At 41.4% G+C, this 22899-nt stretch overlaps 1 protein-coding gene and 1 pseudogene across 1 annotated transcript in view; one reads left to right on the top strand and one right to left on the bottom strand.

The window, feature by feature from the left end:
• Positions 1–10930: 10930 nt before the first annotated feature.
• On the bottom strand, positions 10931–11047 carry LOC124729118 (annotated as a pseudogene).
• Positions 11048–15510: 4463 nt separating this feature from the next.
• The window catches only part of LOC124775553 (zinc metalloproteinase nas-6-like), a 104207-nt gene continuing 96818 nt past the window's right edge, over positions 15511–22899 (top strand). Inside the window, exon 1 of the mRNA XM_047250386.1 lies at positions 15511–15625. Within this exon, the coding sequence (XP_047106342.1) occupies positions 15511–15625 (115 nt within the window). The remainder of the gene's footprint in view (positions 15626–22899) is intronic.

Below are 22899 nucleotides of genomic sequence, written 5' to 3'. Positions count from 1 at the left end.
TAACTATAAACGCATATCGCCTGCGCATTGATACTAAGAAAGCCCTTTCGGTCGGTATATTCGTCTCCATGTACAGAAGGCTTTATGACTGGTATGTGCTTGGAATCGAGGGCCTCCACCAAGCATGGAAACTAATATGTTGATTGCCACCTAACTATTATAGTTTCCAGTTGTCCTACGTTTCTGGGAAATCGTGTCCACAAAAGTATTTTTTTGGTACCACGATGAAGAACCGAGAATTTCAGTGACAACGTTGTCTGGTGTATACCTAAGTCTTCTCCTACGGAGAGCTGGGTTTGCTACATAGAGCAAAAATGTTTTCACTTTCACTTCGTTTGAAAGGGCGCGCCTTCTTCTTACATGATTTTCGAGAAGAAAGTGATTCATAAGTCAAAATGTTTTCGTTGTTAAACATGTATACACTCCTACAGATTCTCTCTTCAGAATTTCTTCGGATTTCTTACTGGAATGGTCGTTATCGCTGAAACAACCGTTTTTCTGTTATATCGTTTTTTTTTTCAACGCTACTTTAACTTGAGCGTGGAAACCGCTCAAATTTACCAGTTTCTTAAGTAACCGATTTTCGATTTTTATACCCATTATTTCCTGTAATAAACGTAGAAATGGAAAAAAGATTGAAAAGTTTTGGCGTCCTCTGGGTTTGTGGTACATAGAATTAAAATATTAAATTAATTATGAAAAGAAAAAAAGAAAACTTAGTCCGTCAACTGCTCGCTGCTTTTCTCTAAAAGTGATAACAGGGTGAATACTACAAAATATCGCCAGTTTTCTGCTATTGATTCCAATTTTTTAAACCCTTCTCAAAACTCGTGTTGTAATCGAGGACAATATTACTGTTCGGCATTACGTATAGTCAGTGCTAAAGGGTGAAAACTGAGTTTGAAGAATTATATTTTTTATGTCGATTCGTCCGGTTTCAGACGTTACAAACAGGTAAAGCTATATTATGTAGACACAGGCAACAGAGCGGGTACTTTAGATTTTTATTGTAAACTATGAATGAATTGTTAAGTTTTATCTCCTATTGTTATGTCGCAAGTTTGTTTGTGGCTCATCCCGTCCTTAATCTTTTAAGCCAAGTGTGGCATTGTACTTCACTGATACTGCACTTTGTAAAATAGTTCCTGACTAGGGATGGTGCCAGTCTGTAACACAACTAATGTTCGACTGCAACAACGAGAAGCTACCATACAGACCATGTAGGGCAAGCCTTGCACACTGCAAGTACATGTGTGCCATCCAATAGACCATGCCACGATAACAGGTACATTATTATCTCAGCAAAGCTGTATCAATTCTTATGCCATGTGTTTGTTGCTCGTTTTTGTCGGTATTGTTATTGAAACAGGACTGGTCGCTTTTCCATTTTATATAATAACGCATTATTTAAAAGCAATAGAAATTTTGCGAATAAAAATTATTCGTTTTTTTTAAAAGTTTAACTAGGAACCAAAAATTTTAGCACTTTTGTTATGGCTAATTGAAATTTCGTTTTCTTTAGCCGATTGTTGGTAAAAAATAAAAAGTACCTGTTATAACCGGGCCGGCAGGTGTGGCAGAGCGGTTCTAGGCGCTTTAGCCTGGAACCGCGGGACCGCTACGGTCGCAGGTTCGAATCCTGCCTCGGGCATGGATGTGTGTGATGTCCTTAGGTTAGTTAGGTTTAAGTAGTTCTAAGTTCTAGGGGAGTGATGACCTCAGATGTTAAGTCCCATAGTGCTCAGAGCCATATCAACCATTTTTTTGTTATAACCGAGACCAAACAAATACCCAAAAAAACTGGTTATTTAGGAGCAAAATACGGGTATCGGTTTTAACCCTTCGATTTTTACCATCCCTAGTTAGGCACATGTCTTTTGCCTTCGGAGGAACATCAATTCTCCCATTTTCATTACAAAAAAATCTGTAAAACTTAATCTCAACAGAACTACTCAAATGAAGTTTGCTGCAGGGCCCATTTCAAAAAGTGTAGAACCGTTCTGTTGTGGGAAACTTCTCTAGTTTTCTTCATACGAAATCGAAGAATGTTCGTCGGGAGGAACTTTCTCTATTCTTTTACTCAAGCTAAGAACATTGTCGGGTGAAGTACTATATTTTACAAGTCGCTTTATTCCTGCGAACCTGCGAATATTCTCCGTAATTCTGTGAACAAAGTACATTCTCCGCTTTATTCATACGACTCGTTGAAACGAATGTTTGTGGCTTGGCTAGGAGTAGATTGAGGGGTGGGAAGAGGGGGGGGGGGGGGGGCTGACCAGTAGCGGGAAGCCGCGGCGCGACGTGTGCGGAACCACTCGACCGGCCGGCGGCCCCTGTGCCCTGCGTGGGCGGCTGGTGTGGTGTGTGGTGTGGTGTGGTGTCTCCCGCTGTGGCGGCCCCCTATAAAGCGGCGCTCCGCCCTCGCCGCCGCACACCTGTACTGCGCGCAGATACCCAGCCAGCGTCGCACGAGACAGAGGCGTCGCCGCGCGCACACACGTACACACACGCGCCACCGCAACCGACGCCGACGAAACCGCCCATGACTTTACGCAGGTACGCGCCAGCTTTGCCAAGCTAATATACTACTTGTAACGTTGTCTCTGCTCAGCTGCTTTACACAACACGGTTATATGCACAGGGGTAACGAACGTGCTGCCGTGCCACTTAAGGCATCGATACCTGATACTACCGCCAAAAACAAAAAATACACGAAATACATTTTCCTTTGCGAATACGGACGACTGTCCACTGTGCAGTGGAATAACGACAATGAAAATTTCGGCTGGACGAGGACTCGAACTGGAACTTCCCGCTTACCGTGGGCGGTCGTCTTACCATTTTTTAAATCTTTTTTTCACATTTTGTTCGTTGTTTATCGTTGTGTTTGGTCGTTGCGGACGTCACATGACATCCGCTACAGCTCGTTTGCTGATCCTTTCATTCAGATTTTTATTACAGAGGCCAACCAGCTCTCTGACCGAACACGCTGAGCTACCTTGCCGTCATATCAGACGCTTTTTCACAGGTCAGCACGTTGCCACAGAGCTAGCGAACAGGTATGGTCCGGGACTCGAACCCGAATTTCCCGCTTACTGCGGGCGGTCTCCTTACCATTAGGCCGCCCGAATACAGCTCGCGGCTAGACCCAAACATCCATATATCGTCAATAATGTGAATACAACCTGCGTCGTACATTCATTATGTATGTTCCCGTATAGGACAGCAATTTCACTGAGCGAGGTGGCGCAGTGGTTAGCAGACTGGACTCTCAGGTGGGAGGACGACGGTTTAATTCCGCGTCTGGCCATCCTGATTTAGATTTTTTCTGATTTCCCTAAATCGTTTCAGACAAATGCAGGGATGGTTCCTTCGAAAGGGCACGGCCGACTTCCTTCCCCATCCTCCCCTAATCCGATGAGACCGATGACCTCGCAGTTTGGTCTCTTCCGTCAAATCATCCCAACCCAACAGAAATTTCCTCTGTACTCCTATACATTGTGCAGTTTTCGCGTTTAATTGTATTCATGTTAGGCAGTCAGGCAGTTGTGCGTTCAAATTCAAGCGGCCCACCGGAGATGGTGTCGCAAAATGTGTTCTTCGTCTGGACCCCTTAGGGGTCCGCCGGCTCTTTCTAGGGGGTCCGCGGCCACCTCTCACCAAATCGTGTAAAATAATGAGTAAAATTATTGAATAAAAATGTGAAAATCAAATTCATCACTTTTTTTTCGTGTGAAAAACGTGTACTTTTACTTCAGGTCGTATTCCCAAGCAGCCTTTGCGGTTCCTAAGGGGAGAACGAATACACAGTTTAGTGCCGGAGAATGCTGCTTATCTGATCGACTGTTTCGCAACAATACGGGGGTCGTTTGTGCGCCGGCTCACGGAGGTAGATGCGCTGAAACCTTTTACGCATGCGCCGAGCGAGCTTTGTCGACCAACCACAGCGCTCTCTGGCACGTAAGCGGCCACAGGCATCATTAAATGTTAAAATTGCTTTGTCGGTGCACTACCTATTTCATAAGTCGATTTTTGACCTTCAAGTTGTTTTCATTCATCTCTAAACCAAAGACTATTGATACTTCTGGGGGGGGGGGGGGGAGAGGATGGAGAGGGGGGTCATTGGGAACATGAAACTTGCATTAAGAAGCTTTCAGTTCCCATGGGTTTCGCTCTGAAATTTAAAGTTACTGTGCTCTTGACTGACTAGGGGTCCACCATGGATTTTCGTCTGAAGATGGAGGGCACCAGCTGAAAAGGTTGGGAAGCCCTGATCTATACTATGAGAACAACAGACACTAACTGTTTCTGGTGGGCAGCTTGAATTTGCGAGGGCAACTGCCTATCCTGCACACCATTCACGCTGTTCCTGACCCATCTGTATGTACCGGGTGCCCCTTCTAAGAGTCGTCAGGCGCATTCGCTCTGGTGTTTCGGCAGACATTTGCAATTTCGTATTTGCAATGTGTAGGTGGAGTCAGACCAAATTACTGATGACGTCTTTCATGCAATGCCCAATGTCGACGGAAAGCGTCGGTTTCTTTCCCATCACGAACAACAAGAATTTTAAAGTGGAATTTTGTGCATCAGTTTGATAGAGTGGTCCCAAATTAACCCAGTGCGAGTGGTCCCAAATTAACCCAGTGCGATATTCGTTTCATCGACATATATTAACAGGGACTGTAAAACACGAAGAATAACCAGTACCGCAGCAGCGATGGCAGCTCCCGGGCCCGCGCAGACTGCCAACGCCATACAGCAGCGCTGAAGGGGGACTCGTTATTCTTCGTGTTTTGCTGTCCCTGTTAATACACACTGGTAAACAAATATCGCCAAGGTTAATTTGGGACCGCTCTGTCGAATTGGCGCGTAACATTCCGCTTTAAAACGAATTTTGTTTATAACGGAAAGCAAACCGACGCTTGCCATCGACGTTGGGCGTCGCACGAAAGACGCGATGAGCAGTACCTGTTTTGGATGACTATTGCTACACACCCCAAGAACGAAATTGTTAATATATGTGGAAACACCAAAGAAAATACGACTGACGCCTCTTCGCCCGGAGGACACCAAATTTAGGTTATCTTGTACTTCCATGAACTCCACGTGATGCCGTGATACTTGACACAGGAGCTCCCACTATGGCCTGAAAATTTGCGATTTTTGTAGCGGATGCACCACTAAGACAGCATCGACAATTTGTCATTGCCGTCAGATTTCTAAGATTCACAAATGGTGTAAACACAGAACTTACACTTTGTCCGGATCGTTTCAAATATTCGATGTCTTTTGAACCCTTGTAGACTTTTTGTGGAGATAACTGTCTAATTCCAAGTTCTTATTATATTCAGATTTGTAATACGTTGTAAGATTTGTTAACAGACGAGTCTCAGAGCTCTAGATCCATTACTGAGTTACTAATTTCTGCTACTCTTCTACTGCCCTGTGACATTATTTTTCTTTTAGCAGTTTCCAAAAGTTATATTGATAAGGGATTTATGAATATTTGGGTTGGCAGTGAACTAATTTAGGTGGATGTTTCGTGTAAAGCATGACAGAGATTCATCAGGAATTCTGGTCCTTGTAGAGTTTCAGAGACTTTCCAGCATTTGTTACTGTTGTTTACATGACTCACATTAAAGCGGTGCGATAGTCGGTGCTTCCTTAGTGAAGGACCGTTGGACAACATGGGAAAGATTTCTGCCATCATTTGCGACTGCTGGTTCCAACCTGGACACTAATATTAGTGCCATTAACAAATGGTTCAAATGGCTCTGAGCACTATGGGACTTAACTTCTGAGGTCATTAGTCCCCTACAAACTACTTAATCCTAATTAACCTAAGGACATCACATACATCCATGCCAGAGGCAGGATTCGAACCTGCGACCGTAGCGGTCACGCGGTTCCAGGCTGAAGCGCCTAGAACCGCTCGGTCACTCTGGCCAGCAGTGCCATTAACAACATTAACACAACCAAAATTGCATAGGATTACGTGAGAGATAATGTAGCCATTGAATGTTTGTTGTTCATTGGAGGCCGCAACCGACTTCTTACCTAGCGTCACATTTATTTTATCCGAAAATTCTTTGGTTTGTATGACTCTTGTGCCTCTTTTTTTCAAAAAGGACAGGTGCATTTCGACGTGTGATTGCTCTGCAACTTACTTGTTTCCAACTACTGGTATTCATGTATAACATTAGTTTCTTGGCTATTTTACATTGTTCTCTCAATGAGAACAAATATCTTTAGCATTTCTTTCTTTTATTTGCTACAAGCGGACCGGCGAAATCATCCACAGACAGGAGACGCTCTCTCCCTGGACGACCGAGCAGCTTCTGTGGGAGAAAGTGCCGTCCTCCCACGTCTCAGATGTCTATACTGCTGAGCAATGTCTGAGTTCTCTGCAGCATCAAGTTCTAATGTGGAGCGACAGCACTTCATGATGCCTAGAATTATTCCGGGATACTGCTGGTGTCATAGTATCCATAGTTCCATCGTGAATGAACTTTGTGGTGATGATGGTACCGAGTGGAGCTTTATACCTTTAACGTATTGCCATCATGGAAATGAAAATATGAATATGCTCTCGTCTGATAAGGGAAACTTGCAATAAAGCAATTTAGGACATGTCCTGCGACGGTTTGTCCGCACGTTAATACCGATGGTCGCTTTGTCCCCTGCTACTGACAGCTGTGTTCGCGATTTTTGAGGAGTGCTTGAGAAAACACTACGAGGAATGTCTTCTTAACACGCACAGTAACATGCGGAGATGTTGAAATCGTTCAAGAACAAAAAGCGGGAAGAGAGAGAAGGAGTTGATTCACTACATAATAGCGAAAGTCGAAAGTAAATTTATTTTTGTTGCTTAAGTCTCTCATGTAAAATGTGTCTCATAAACCCAGCGTTAATTGGATGTTGTATAAAATAAAAGTATAGAAAACCATTGATAATGAGGTAATTTTCTACAGTAACGACACATTAATCCCTAAGAACTGTCATCTTATATTTGCTCTTCGTTGAATCAGCTCTATTTCGGCTGTTGCTCTGCCATAAGTTCAGTTGCCAGTTACTCCTGTGCATTTGCAGTTACTGCTTCGTGCTGTTCTGTTTTTTGAGTTATTACTGACCTTGGAGTGCACAGCTCCTTATGTTTCATTGAAGTCAAAACACTCGAGAGCTGTTAAAGTGTCCTCACGATGCAGAACACCACAGCTACCGAAAGAACGAAAGGAAGATTAGAGTTCAACGTGCCGTCGACAATAAGCTTATTATAGGTGGAGCAAAGCTCGGATTACAGAAGGATGGAGAAGTGAATTGGCTGTGCACTTTTCAAAGAAATCAGCACGGGATTTGCCCTAAGTGATTTCGGGAAATCAGTACACAGCTACCGACAAGTTGAAATTTTCGAACGAAGTAAAGCTTCAAATACAACAACGGCTCGATGACGCATTTAACCCACATTGTATGGAGGGTATAGTGCAAACCGGAGATTGTTCTGTGATGTTTTGGGGCCCTCCATCGGTGTTGCTGGAGTTCAATCTGGTGTTGGCCCACCTTTAGTCTTGATGACAGCTTCCACTCTCGCAGGCATACGTTCAATCATGTGCTGGAAGGTTTCCTGGGGAATGGCAGACCATTCTTCACGGAGTGCTGCACTGAAGAGAGGTATCGATGTCGCTCGGTGAGGCTTCGCACGAAGGCGGCGTTCCAAAACATTCCAAAGGTGTTTGTAGGATTCAGGTTAGGACACTGTGCAGGACAGTCCAGTACAGGGATGTTATTGTCGTGTAACCACTCCGCCACAGGCTGTGCAATATGAACAGATGCTCGATCGTGCTCAAAGATGCAATCGCCATTCCCGAACTGTTGTTCAACAGTGGGCAGCAAGAAGTTGCTTAATACTTCAGTGTAAGCCTGTGCTGTGATAGTGCCACGCAAAACAACAAGGGGTGCAAGCCCCCTCCATGAAAAACACGACCACACCACCGCCTCCGAATTTTGCTGTTGGCACGACACACACTGGCAGATGACGTTCACTGGGCATTCGCCATACCCACACCCTACCATCGGATCGCCACATTGTGTATCGTGATTCGTCACTCCACACTAAGTATTTCCACTATTCAGTCGTCCAATGTTTACGTTCCTTACACCAAGCGAGGCGTCGTTTGCGGTTTACTGGCGTGATGTGTGGCTTATGAGCAGCCGCTAGACCATGAAATCCAAATTTTCTCACCTTCTGCCTAATTGTCGTAGTACTTGCAATGGATCCTGATGCAGTTTGGAATACCTGTGTGATGGTCTGGATAGATGTCTGTCTATTACACATTACGACCCTCTTCAACTGTCGGCGGTCTATGTCAGTCAACAGATGAGGTCGGCCTGTACGCTTTTGTGTTGTACGTGTCCCTTCATGTTTCCACTTCAGTATCAGATCGGTAGCAGTGGACCTAGGGATTTTTAGGAGTGTGGAAATCTCGCGTACAGACGTATGACACAAATGACACCCAATCACCTGACCACGTTCGGAGTCCGTGAGTTCTGCAGAGCGCCCCATTCTGCTCTTTCACGATGTTTAATGACTACTGAGATCGCTGATATGGAGTACCTGGCATTAGGTGGCACCGCAATGCACCTAATATGAAAATCGTATATTTTTGGGAGTATCCGGATACTTTTGATCACATAATGTAGGTGCTATCCTGCATATTTGACGTAGGAAATGTGAGGTTATGGGAGTGACAGTACAGAAGAGCAGGATATTTAGCCTGCATTTTCTAGACTGTGCTAGCAGACGATGTAGACGATCTGAGCTGTAGGATAACAAAGCTTTAGGAGGAATACAATAATGCAGGCCAGCAGGTGAACACCAAGAAATGTGAGTACTTGGCCGCTGGAACGGAAAAAGTAAGTAATTTGTAGGTAGATGGAGTAGTTACTGTAGATGTGGAAAAGGCAAAATATCTTGGGGTAGTCTTTAATAAAGAATGATGAAATCACTGGTAGGATTAACAAAGACCGAGAGGTGGCAAGAGCAATGAACTCTGTTTTGTGGAACAAAAAGATAAGAAGAACAACGAAGAAGAGATTGTATGCGTAGTGCAGCTTTGTAAGGAGAAAAAAAAGATATCTTGCCACTGAGGACTGAAATGGATTACCTAAGACGAAGTTCGTGCTGTACTAGGATGGACGGGATAAGAATCCGACAAAGGATGAACACTAATTGAGATATCTGTGACAACGTCCAACGAAAACAGCTGCTGTCGTTTGGCCATGTGAATAGGATGAATGACAGAATATCAAATAGGATAGTACGGTGGAAGAAAAATGGTCACCCACGAAGCAACTAGCAAAACGATTTGGAGGAGGCAATGGAAGCAAGGAATATGTACGTTGAGGAGAGTAGAAAATCTGATAAGAAATTAAAAGAGGGGACATAAGAGTATAGACCTAAAACCTTGCAAGCTGCAACGATATAGATATAATAAACCTGCTGACAGGTAAGAGGAAAGCTATGGACAGATCGAGAGAATATATTTTGAAAAATCTTGGAGGGCTATCACAGTAACAGGGAGCAACGGAAATAACGTACAGCTGAACCAAAAAGAGACGTGTCTTCTCCTGCAGAAGTATAGAACGTGGTCAATTTAATAAAAAATCACAAATCTCTGAGAAATGGTGGAATGAGTGCCGAGCTTCTAAAGAGGGGCGGCACTACTTTGAATAAAGGTACACATAAACTAATGTGTTTAATCTGGAATCAAGGAATAATTCTAGGAGAATGGACTACGATGTATTCCAGCCCCTACATAAGAAAGGCGACAACGCATGTTGCTGTGACTACTGAGGGACAGCTCTGTTGATGGTCGCATACAATGTTTTATCGGGAATCCTGTAAAATAGACTAGTCTCATGTGTAGAAGATATGGTGCATGTTTATCAGTGTGGCTTTAGGCCTAATACATCAACAATCAACCGCATATTTGTACTGAGACAAATACAGGAAGAAGTATATGAATATGATATAGAACTGAACAACATCTACGTGGACTTCAAGCAGACCTTCGATAGTCTAAATAGGGAAGAAATGTTAGAAGATATAAAACCGCTTGGCATGCATTCAAATATATTTCGATTATTATGGCAAATTTTGGTAGGTCCCAAGGCATTGGTGACAGTGGGTGGGGAAGTAACCGACTATTTCGATATCAATAAAGGACTTAGACAAGGTGATGTTCCTTCCGTTATGCTTTTCAATTTGCACTTAGAAGCAATTATAGAAAAACTGCAAATACCTGCGAACATAGGTATAAGGACCACACAGTTGGCTGAGTATGCTGATGCGTCGCAGTTATTAGTGAGCGATAGAGAGTAGTTGTGGAACTGTAAGAAGCCACATAGCATAGGCGACTGGAAATTAAAGAATCAAAAACTAAATTTAAGGAACTCCATAACAAAGTGACAGCAACATGGACAACCGATCAGCATCAGGTTTTAATTTTTAGCATATAGGGAAATGATGGACTCCTTAGAGGCAGTCTTGTTACATTGTCGTCTTCGTTTCTGGTGTAAGCAGACGTCACGACAGTGAGGGGAGAAGGTCGCGGAGACTGCTACAAGAAGAGCGGCATCACGCAAGTGGACCACTTAGCACATTAAATATTTTTGAAAAAAAAATGTGAAGAAAGGTGAGTTCATTTTGTTAAACTAAACTTAAACTCCGCCAGAACAGGCCTTGGAAGGCCCAACAGCATCGACCGGCCGCCATGTCATCCTCAGCCCACAGGTGTCACTGGATGCTGATATGGAGGGGCATGTGTTCAGCACACCGCTCTCCCGGCCGTAAGTCAGTTTACGAGACCAGAGCCGCTACTTCTCAATCAAGTAGCTCCTCAGTTTATCTCACAAGGACTGAGTGCACCCCGCTTGACAACAGCGCTCGGCAGACCGGTGGTCACCCATCCAAGTACTAGCCCAGCCCGACAGCGCTTAACTTCGGTGATCTGACGGGAACAGGGGTTACCACTGCGGCAAGGCCGTTGGCCTTGTTAACGTTTCAATTAATGATGAAAAGACTGTCACCTTCTCTGTCCAACAACCGTGAGAATGGGTAAGCAGCTCCAGACATTCGATTATGGACTGCGGGATTTCTTCATTTATGAGTCAACCTCCCTTCCAGATTACTGATTTTGGTGCTATACTACAAACAAAGGACAGCTGAAAATAGCACTGCCATCTCTGATGATACAGTTCAGTAAATGAATCAAATAAAAACAATTCAAGACGCTGATTTTGTCTGACTCCACTTCAACTCTTATGTACAATTTTTAAGTAAAAAAAGGAGCAATAGTCTCCAAGAAAATTTAGTTTCCCGCCAGCGTCTTTGTCTGAGGCTAAAAGATTATTTGTAAAGAATAAAAAGTTATACGATCATAATGACGCAAAATTCGTTATCAGCTTTAGGATTTGGTACCATGGAATCGACTGTGATCGTCAAATGAACTTCGATGCTATAATTCACATATTTTCCGACAGAGAAGTAGGAAAATTTCTTCATGTGCTTAATGGTCAATAATACATATAGCTCTCTTACATTCATTTACAACAGTGTACATTAGTATGTTGTGTGTTATAATATATGAGAAATGGCGCATCCCAAAGCATACTTTCCAATGTCATCCTACATACTTTTGCGATGTGAGAGTTGTTTGTTGTGCACGTTTATTTGTCGAAATTGTTTTATTGCGTTTTTACAGACATTGAAAACAAAGTAACATAGATATGAAATCAGTTAGACTTATAAGTTTTGACAATGGTACAAACATCGACAGCTTTGCTTTGTCTTATTTAAAGACACTCAGGTCACAGTGTCAAATTCTGTAACTGTGTTACAGCGCGCTCTGGTTCAACTGAATTAAGTACTCGAACAGTACAGTTTTAAAATCTGATTGCATTAAATATAATCTATTGCGTAATGTGGTCCATTTTGTTTGCTGCAAGTAGTTATTAGTTGGTTAATTACATATTCCATAGATTATTTGGACGATTCTTTCATCGAAATTATATAGAAAGAATCAGTTTACAGGCTATGTATATACGATTAGGGTTAACATTAACGAACAAATTTTTATTTTAGTTATACTAATGCAATTACACTTAAAAACAATTTTTATTATATTTTATTTCTTACTGGCAACCAGTTTTTAAGTAGAAATTCACCAATGAAATAAAAGGAATTGTTCATGAGAAACGATTTTATGTTAGATTTAAAACTTGCTTTGTTGCATGTTAGCCGTTTTATGTTATCGGAAAAATGATCAAAATTTTTTGTGCTGCATATTGAACTCCTTTCTGAGCAACTGACAGTTTTATTATGGGCAATAAAGGTCATTTTCCCTCCAGCGCTGTAGGTATGGACATCATTGTTCTTTTCAAATTGTGATGGATTAAGACACAAAGGAATTACAGACAATAGCTGCGAGTACTCATTGATTTAAGTCAATGGGGAAAGTGGAAAATTTGTGCTGGACCGAGATTCGACCCGGATTTCCTGCTTACTAGGCAGATGCGCTGACCATAGAGTCATCTGGAGATATTGGTCATTGCAACGGCATGTACATATCCGAAAGAACAAACACCACATGTATATGATGGATTATTTATGACGAATTTCACTAGCGAATGTATGTACTGTGACAGCACAGTTAAAATACCTAGCTCCTTGAAGAGGTGCCAATACGACATCTGCGTTTGTGAAATCAATACTTCATTTGTAAGTGACGAGTTATCCTAGAAAATTATTCGTCAAGACATTATTGAGCGCAAATATTAAACAAAATTTCAGGAGATAGATACATGTTCTCCAACATAAGTAGTTATACGAAGAGAAACAGTAGCTGAACTCAACTGTTTGAGAAGTTCAGTAATATGCTTCTCCCAGTTAAAATTTTCTTCAATGTATACAGCTAAACATATGCTACATCAATTGTTGGTATGATTCTATTTGGTGTACAGAATTGAATATAGTGCTTTTTTCAAAATTTAGAGAGAATCCGTTTTCTGAGAACAATTTCATAATTTTTTGGAAAAATAATTTACTATCTCTTCTGTTGCTTTATCTCTAACGGAACTGATTACAAAACTAATATTGTCTACGGAAAGTATCAATTCTGCATGTTGAATGCAACATAGGTCATTTACATTCATAAGGAATAAGAGTCGATCAAAATTGAACGCTGTGGGACTCCATTTTTGGTGTCTCCTCAGCTCAGTCACTAGAATTTTCTACCCTTCAAACATTGTTTGAATTAATTTGCATAACCTTTTATAATCTGTTTGTTAAGTATGATTCAAACCAGCCATGTGTAAAGCCACCAGTTCCACAAAACTTCAGTTTTCCTGAGACAGTGACATGGTCTACACAGTCTAATGGCTTGGAAAAATCACACATTCTCAGTTGAGCAACCCTTCTGGAATCCGGACTGTGGTATTCTAAGTAAATTGTTTCCTCTTTAGTGTGACTACATTACTTTTTCGAATATTTTAGAAAAAGATATCAGTAAGGAAACTGGGTGGTAATTGTTTAATTCTGTCTTGTCACCCCTCTTATGAAGAGGTTTAACAGTTGCATTTTTAACTTGTCTGGAAGAATTCCCTGTACCATTAATGTATTGCACATTTTACTAAGTACATTAGTTATTAAGGTGGATAAAATTTTCAGAATTCTGTCTGAAATATCATCAACATCACACGAGTTTACTTTTTTGAGAATTTTTGTAAATCTTTTAATTTCAGTGACGGATGCTGGTGCTAGTTCTAGTTGACTATAAGTTTTGTGCAATATCTTTTAATGTATTCTCTTGCTTCTTCAATCGAACCGTTTAACCCTATTTTTCCTGCTATATTTAAAAAGTAGTTGCATCTTATGAGTTATGAGTCACATCACTGTCATTTACTTTAATTGCTATGGTATCTTGTACACTGGCTGGCTTTCCTGTCTCCCATTCGACCTTATCCCTTATAGTTTTAATCTCATTATCTTCATTATTTATTTCTGGCAGGACGCGCAGACTTCTGGACGTTTTAATAATTTTGGCTTAAAATACTAGAGTATTTTTTGTACAGGGTAGTATGCAAATAATATGGTAGCTTGACTTTCGCTGGCCTTTATATAAAGATACCTCTCCCAATTATATGAGATTTTAATTCCCTTAGTTATCCATCACTTACTAATTTTTAGTAAATCTTCTGAATATTTTTTAGGAAATCAACTTTTAAAGTTTGATACAAAATTATCAAGGAATAAACTGAATTTAACATTAGCATCTCTTTCTATATATTCCTCATCATATACCACTTCTTTTAACCTACTTTTAAAACATTGCATTAATTCTCATTAATAAGCCTTAATGCATTGTATGAATCTGCCTGAGGGTTAGAAGGTGCTACACTGTTTATTTCTATTAACTGTGCATCGTGATAAGGTAGTCCACTAACAACTGGCTACACAATTGTTTCTATTAAAATTTTGTCAATCAGTGTCCTACTATCTTGTTGTGCACCAGTTGCAAAACTGACTTCTGAATTTAGATTGAAACAACGAAATAATAATTGTAGTCCATTTTTCCTGTCTATATCTTTTAAGAAATCTACATTGAAATCTCTGCAGACTACTGCTTCTTGTTGTCTGACAGGTGGCCCAAAAATGCATCTGATTTTTCAGAAAAAGCTGAATATTTCCTAGAGGAATCTGCGAATGTTTACTAGAGGGAATCCGTAGACTGTTACAATTATTAGAGAAGTATTCTGCAGAAACAATTCACAAGCACATGCTTCTAGATTATAATCAGCACAAAAACGATTTCTTGACTTTGTGTCAAACTTTTACTCATGATGCAACTCCTCCTTTTTACATTAATAATATATCAATTAAAAATTGCGTGACCTCACCCAATTTACTTTCGTTGGTTGCTCACTCTCACCTATTGATAACGAAACGGAAATTGGAAAACATTAACAGACTCTGTGGTGTAGTAAGAAGAACCCTCAGAAACAGAGAAAGGACGGAAACAATGCTGAAGTTCTTCAAGAATACGTTTGTGCCAGGTGGTTTCTACAGGACTGAATTTTGGGTCCTCACTAGCAAGTCAAAAGCCTCTGAAATGCAATTTCTTCGATCAGGCACGCGGTAAATATTCAACATTTGTAGCTTAAATGACGAAATCTTAGATTATTGTCAAAATTGGAGATATCATATACATGATTAGCGATGAAAGCTGGTCAAAATGTGCCTACAGGTATAAGCGTAGACGATTCCATAGAGTGCGCATATCAAGAAAAAAGGTGGAAAGGTATAGTTTGATACTGGCAATATGTCTAAAGTCCTAAGACATGAAGAAGAAAAAGAAGAAGATGATGATGATGATGATGATGACGATGGTGATGATGATAAGTACTTTTGTAGCCAAGTGACCGCCACTGCTATTTTTGCTGACATTATATGGTGTCATGAAGAAGGTAACCCGAGAGAAAAGGAAAGGTATACAGTGGACTCTATATGATCGCCCAGAGGACCTGGACTTTGCGGACATCTGCCTTCTGTCCCGCACTTTCAAGGATATGAGTGAGAAGCTTAAGGAACGTTCGCCCAGACATCTCTCGGAAAACCATTGCTCTCCTGCAACAGTATCAGTGGAACATAATCAGCCACCCACCCTGTAGTCCTGACTTGGCGCCCAGTGACTATCACCTGTTCCCTAGGTTAAAAGAACATTTGGCCAGAAAGCGATTCAGCTCCGACGATGAGGTGAAAGAAGAGGTTCATAACTTTCTGAACAGCATGGCGGCTAGCTGGTATGACATGGGCATACATAAACTGCCACAGCGTCTACAAAAATGCATCGGCAGAAATGGTGATTATGTCGGAAAATAGCTAAATGTTCAAGCTGTAAACTGATGTAAACCATTGTAGAAGGAAACAGGTCTATGTACTTATAAAAAAACAGGAGATCTTACTTTTGGGATTACCCTCGTACTATCAGAAAGGCAAAAGGAGCCTTTGCCGAGGTGCGACCAGTTTGGACTTCTCGTGAAATATTGTTGAAGGTAAAGCTTAAAATCTTTGACTCAGATGTAAAATTTGTTCTCTTTTACGTGTGTGAGACGTGGAAGGTGACGGCTCAAATTAAAACAGATGCTTGAGGACTATACTGGGAGTACGCTGGCCAAATGTTATTTCAAACCAAGAACTATTGCAACGCATCCAAGAACGGAAAGCCGAGATAACCGTCAAAGAAAGGAAATGGAGATGGACTGGACACACCCTGAGGAGAAACCCGCAACATATGCCAAAGCAGGCCTTAGAATGGAACCCACAAGGAGCAAGGACGAGAGACAGACCGAGGTCGACCTGGCGCAGGACTGTTGAAGCTGAGGTGGCAGCCTTTGGCCACTTCTGGAGTACCATGAAGAAGATAGTAACGAGCAGTGTCAGATGGAGAGCTCTAATATGTGCCCTATGCTGCACATCGGAGTAAAAGGAATTAACTAAGTCAAGACAAGGTATGACGAGATATAACCCAGGGTCCGCCGTGGCTCTCCACAGGTCTGGGCTAAGTACGGCACACGAGAGAAGACGCAATGGCTTCTAGTCAGGTGGTCGAGAGAGCCAGGACAAGAGCTGCGACGTTGCGGCAGCCTAGGCGGATGACACAGCGACACGAGTGTCGCGCCGAGCGGCTCCGGAGTCCCGAGCACGTGTCCTCTTCAAGAAGCGGCCGTCGAACTCTGCTCGGGGAGCGCAGTTTGCACAACTGTTTCCGAAACCCTCGAAGCACGTCCCGCTCTCGAGAAACCTAACACTCTTCCTCCCTGCGGCGCACTCCGGCGTCACTAGTCGTACATCTCGACTGACGGCGCCTGGGCGGGCTACAGGCCTCGGCTCTTTCAGAAAACCAAACAACTCCTTTGCGGTATTCCGTGAGACCACAGTCATCGAGTCCCACTCGCTAAAAAAAACCACGCCGTGGTATATCGACAACTAGGAAATAGGAATGTTAAGATGCAGCTCCCTGTAAAGAAGGGGGTCCACTTGGATTTTTCATTAATGGGTTTAGTGAAGCATTTTCTATAAAGAATTGAAATAACATACCCAGCACGTGTTTCATAATGATGCATTTGATATTTTACATCTTACTATGTAAATAACTTTTTTTCAAATATTAATTCGTATCAGTAACAAAGCTCAGAGCTAAAACTAGTAACACCAAGGTCATCAGAAATGGAGTATCAGTGCATTGAGGAAGGAAATAACAATAATGATAATAGTAATAATAATTGTCAAAGAAAATAATTAATGCCATAAGACAATCAATACGATTTAAAGGCCGGCCGAAGTGGCCGTGCGGTTAAAGGCGCTGCAGTCTGGAGCCGCAAGACCGCTACGGTCGCAGGTTCGAATCCTGCCTCGAGCATGGATGTTTGTGATGTCCTTAGGTTAGTTAGGTTTAACTAGTTCTCAGTTCTAGGGGACTAATGACCTCAGCAGTTGAGTCCCATAGTGCTCAGAGCCACTTGCACCATTTGAACGATTTAAAGTGTGAATCTGATATCATCGTTTGTTGCATTCAAATGTCAGAATCTTAACTATAGAACTCAAAAGTTCTACATTATTTTTGAAACACCCTTATCAAAATTCTAGTTTTAAATCCACTTATGAAACTTAAAATTTCCAGTATCTGGGTAAATAAAAGTGCCTCACTCGTACTGTAAGTGTTGCAAAGCGTGAAATGTTGAAGAAGCTTTTCCACAAAACAGATACCCTTAAAGTATTTTGTAAATTGTCAGTGATAAGTGGCTAACTTATATATATATATATCAAAGCTGTTCGTGAATTACCTATTCTAGTTTCCCCATATCACTTTTATATACCCAACCTGCTGGGAAGCTGCTTAAATTCGCAGCTAGTACTCTTATCACTCCAATATCCAGTCGCACTAAATTAAAAGAACTTAATTAGGCTTCAGGCTACTCCTGATTTGGATTTAGTTCCATATATCACATCCTTCATTTCGAGGAGACGTCCAAGGTCTTGTTCCGGCTCTTTGTACTGGACGACTACAAAGTACTGTATCTTCCGCGTACTCCTCTGTGCTTAGCCTCAGGCCGTAGCAGAACCTGGAGGGACTCTGGTTTATGTCTCACCAAACCCTCTGTCTTAGCTACGAAAGTACTTCACCATTCGTTTGATCTAATTGTGGTGTTTGGACATCCAATATTTCACTTTGTATGTTGTAGGCTTAGCATCTTTCGCAAAAACTTCGCTCAACAATTTCAGCAAGGTAAGAAACAATTTGGCGTGGTTATATGAACACAGACGTTTTGATACTTCACAAAATTTATAAAATTAAATCTCAGCTGACTGATCATTCAAGTAGTGAAGAATTTCTCTGCAAGATGTGTTAGCTACTGCCAAATCTTCTGTGTTGAACTTCATGGTCCATAAAACTTTCTCGTTCCTGATGCTGAATCCAGAGCTGCGCTGGACATCTTCGAAGGTGCTCCTTGTTCAGCTCATTCTTACCGACTGACGGGTCCGATGTACATACGTACTGTGAAGGGACGAGGTAGAAGTATAGACGTGATGGGCAGACATAATCCTTGTCAGAGATAAAGCTTAACTGTCGAACTGTCGTCTGTCAAAGGTAACACTTAGTCATTGATTCTGTAGAATCAGTTTCATGGCTTCTTCTTTTCTATTAAATTAACCCCAAGTTTATATATATCTCTATGGACTCTCTATTGTTCCTGTATATAAAATTTTGTTTTCGGAACATCTCATATTTTTTTCTGACTGAAGAGCGTGTTTCGATACAGTTGACTTTTTTTCTTTACCCAGTTGACAAAGACTTTCATGATCCTTCTGTCATGTATGTTCTTATTGGTTTTAATGCAGACCTCATTAGAGGTATATATATCTCGCATGCCGACAGAGGAGGGCGTCTATGCTATACAAATCTCAGGCGTTGACATATTTTCTTTGTTGATAAAATGAAGGGGAGAGAAACAGTCTTATTCCATCGTTGTGTTTTATTCTTGTCCTTCAGTAGACTGCTCTTTGTTCGTAAAATTCTATTTGCTTCTTTTCCTGAATAGCAATTTTTCTCGAGAACTTACTTCAGATATTTTAATTCGGAGTCCAGGAGTTCCAGCGCCCAAATTCCTTTCGCTCTACCGACAAGACTATTGATGACACTCCTCTTTTGTTGTGGATGGGCGTTAGTGTTCTTATGTAGACGTTTTCCCTTGCGTGTACTTAACGAAAAACTTTATATTCCGACCTTCTGTCTCATAACTAAAACATCCAAGAAGGATACTTCATGTTCACTTTACAGTTACATGGTAAACTAGATTATCTGATTTATGTTATTTTGATAGCAAACAGTTCTTCTAAAGCTGTTTTACCGTGTTACCAGGCGACAAATGTTTCATCCTGAAACCGATACCAATGATATAGTTTCTTATTTGCTTTTCCTAGAGCTGATTTTTCCAGGGTTTCCATATAAAAATTAGCGATTACGGGATCGAATTGTAGCACCATCAACTTGCTCATAAAATTCAACATTCCACTGGAACTGACTAGAAGTCAGGCAATGTATGAAAAGAAAAGTCAAATCCGATGGGGAAACTTGTATCATATAAACCATAACTTCGTTAACCGGATCATAGTAAATAAGGCAACTATGTCGAAACTTAAAAGAGTATCTCCAGGAACCAAAATATCCCTTCAAGTTTCTCGACGAAAAGGAGCGAGTCTTCCATGTATGAGCTAGTTTTCCCAATGTACGGCTGTAAACGAGTTGCCAGATATATTGCTATTTGATATGTGGGGGAACTGATAGAACCAACAATGACTCTCAGTGGAGGATCAAATGTTCAAATGTGTGTGAATTCCTAAGGGACCAAACTGTTTAGGTCACCGGTCCCTAGACTTACACACTACTTAAACTAACTTATACTAAGAACAACACACACCCCCATGCCCGAGGGGAGACTCGAACCTCCGGCAGGAGGGAGTGGAGGATCTATTTTATGAATTTTACGCAGAAAATTATGCCTGTAACACAAAACTTCAGGCTTAAATAAGGGTTTTTATCTTATTTTTGAATTGAAAGAGAACATCTGATTTCTTTAGTGCGCCAGTTGTAGGGTCTTGAGTTTTTTTCGTATAGTTCTGACGTTAAAAGATTCAAAATTTTGTTTCGATAATCTGCTTTATTCATAACAACAGTACCATTCCCTTTGTCAGCAGGAGGAAGCACTACCTCTTCATCTGTGTTTAAATCATTGAGAGTCTTTCACCTTTCGTGAAATTAGTTATGAAATGTTTACTTCGACTTAATACTCTTGGGATTTCGATTCGACTTGCATCTGCAATTTCTTTAAGGAGAATTTGTATAACTACTTCTACATTCGCGTTAAACTCAACTGAGACTTTCGTAGGTGTCATAGCACAGTTTGCTGTTTCTGCAAGGACGGAAATCTTGTCTTGAGACAACAGTGACTTACTAATAACAGTACTAGACATGACCATATTATTTGCATTTCCTACATTACTTTGCAGTTTTTCGAAATTCTTCTTACGCCGTGTAGTGGCTGTTTCCTTTATAACTTCCACAGTTCTATCTGTGTTTTACTAGCAATGAATAAAAGCAATTGCAGCAAGTTGTGATTAACAGAATCCATTTCCCGTACAGTGTATCCTTTCTCGGCCTAGTGCTGCTTTTGTATAAATAAATAGTAGAACTCCAGATGTCCAAATGATTCTCTTCAGTTTTAAATATATCGGTATAGAAGACGAGTCTCTACAACGTCACAAGAAAGTAAAAACACTAACTAAAAACCCGCTCTCTTCTTAAGTAAAACTTCCAGACGTCTGATTCATTTCCTCGTATAGTCTTTTGATCACACCGTCAAGGCTTTCACGACCAGATGTCATAGCGGCGGGTGAATCTTCCAAGTGTCGTGGAAATGAAACTTTTTAGTTCTTAACGTTTCGTCCAGAGCGGCACTATGCAGAGTAAATGATAGATATCAATTTTAAATAATATCAGTTCAGAAACGTCTTGCGATTACACACAGTTTCCGCCAACTGAGAGAAATTGAAATGATTTAGATTCTACTTATATCTGTCCCAGAGATATAAGGAATCCTATTGTTCATCGGATATTCGAGTAGTTTATTTTCCGGGAGGACGGAAGTTTCTGCAAGTCATGGTCTCCGCAATGAAGCCGCCGAGCGTTGACATCTGCGAACGCGTAGTAGCAATTAGTGACTCAGTGTTTGCTCTTTGGCCGCCGCTGTCGCTAGCAAATGGACGGGGGCAGGCGAGCTTTGTTTGGTGTTTACGACAGCGGCGGCGGCCCTGCACACACACAGCGCCGTGGGACATCGGGAGTGGCCCATAGCGACTTCCGCAATGCCGCGGCGCGTAGGCACCTCACATCGCCGGTGAATTTGCATTTCTTTAGTGTCGGAAATGTTACACAGTGTCCGCCCCCCATTGTAGCGGCATCAGGCGAATACATGAGATGCAATTTTGTCATATGATGACATGCTGGAGACCGTGGCTGTTTTTGAAGACAAATGTTGATGGTGTTAGGACAGTAACCAGCCACAAATTTACTTTGAGTTCCTTTATTCAAAGGAAACCGTTACCGGTTTCGAATCGTTGTGATTCATCATCAGACGGTTTACACGCTTTCTTTCTGACATTTGGTGTGTTTTTATAGATTAATTGTTCTAAAATATAAATACAACATAATTATAAACACGTCACACACAGATGGTTGCGTTACAGATTTTCGTTGCATGTGACTTACGTGAAACGTCGGTTTCAAAATGGTTCAAATGGCTCTGAGCACTATGGGACTCAACTGCTGAGGTCATTAGTCCCCTAGAACTTAGAACTAGTTAAACCTAACTAACCTAAGGACATCACAAACATCCATGCCCGAGGCAGGATTCGAACCTGCGACCGTAGCGGTCTTGCGGTTCCAGACTGCAGCGCCTTTAACCGCACGGCCACTTCGGCCGGCAAACGTCGGTTTCGAGTGATTGTTTTCATAACGTTCGTCCAATCGATGTAAATGCATTCCCACTGCATCCTCGTTGTTGCACACGTAATAGATCTCACTGTACACTTTAGATTTGTCGCTGAGATCATTTCAACCACGCACCACATGTTTTGATACATACAAAGAGCTCACAAACATATTAACATGTTTGTAAGCTCTTTGCATGTATCAAAACATGTGGTGCGTGGTTGAAATGATTTCAGCGACAAATCTAAAGTGTACAGTGAGGACTATTACGTGTGCAATGCTTCATAACATAACATGTTTGTTGTGAAAAACGACATCCCCCTGTGACATAGACAAAAGAACTGCATACAAAGAAGTGTGTATAAACAACTGAGGACAAAGACTTTGTCTGGCGCGCACTTTTTTTGATAGCTATATATAATTTACTATTGTCGCCAGAATCTTCTAGAAAACCTGAGCGCCAGCCGTTGTGGCCGAGCGGTTCTAGGCGCTTCAGTCTGGAACTGCGCGACCGCTACGGTCGCACGTTCGAATCCTGCCTCGGGCATGGATGTGTGTGATGTCCTCAGGTTAGTTAAGTTTAAGTAGTTCTAAGTTCTAGGGGACTGATGACCTCAGATGTTAAGTCCCATAGAGCTCAGAGCCATTTGAACCAAAACCGTAGCGTCACTTCAGTTATTTTAACTACATCCGGTTGTTAGGTGAATTTTAAATTTAAAATTCGCGCAGAAAAATCAAATAACTAAAATAGTGGCAGTAGTTATTTTGACTAGATTTTAAGTTCGAATGTTGCACA

Source organism: Schistocerca piceifrons, chromosome 1 (assembly GCF_021461385.2).
Source record: "Schistocerca piceifrons isolate TAMUIC-IGC-003096 chromosome 1, iqSchPice1.1, whole genome shotgun sequence".
Classification (NCBI taxonomy): Eukaryota; Metazoa; Arthropoda; class Insecta; order Orthoptera; family Acrididae; genus Schistocerca; species Schistocerca piceifrons.
This window is presented reverse-complemented; position numbering and strand designations above follow the sequence as displayed.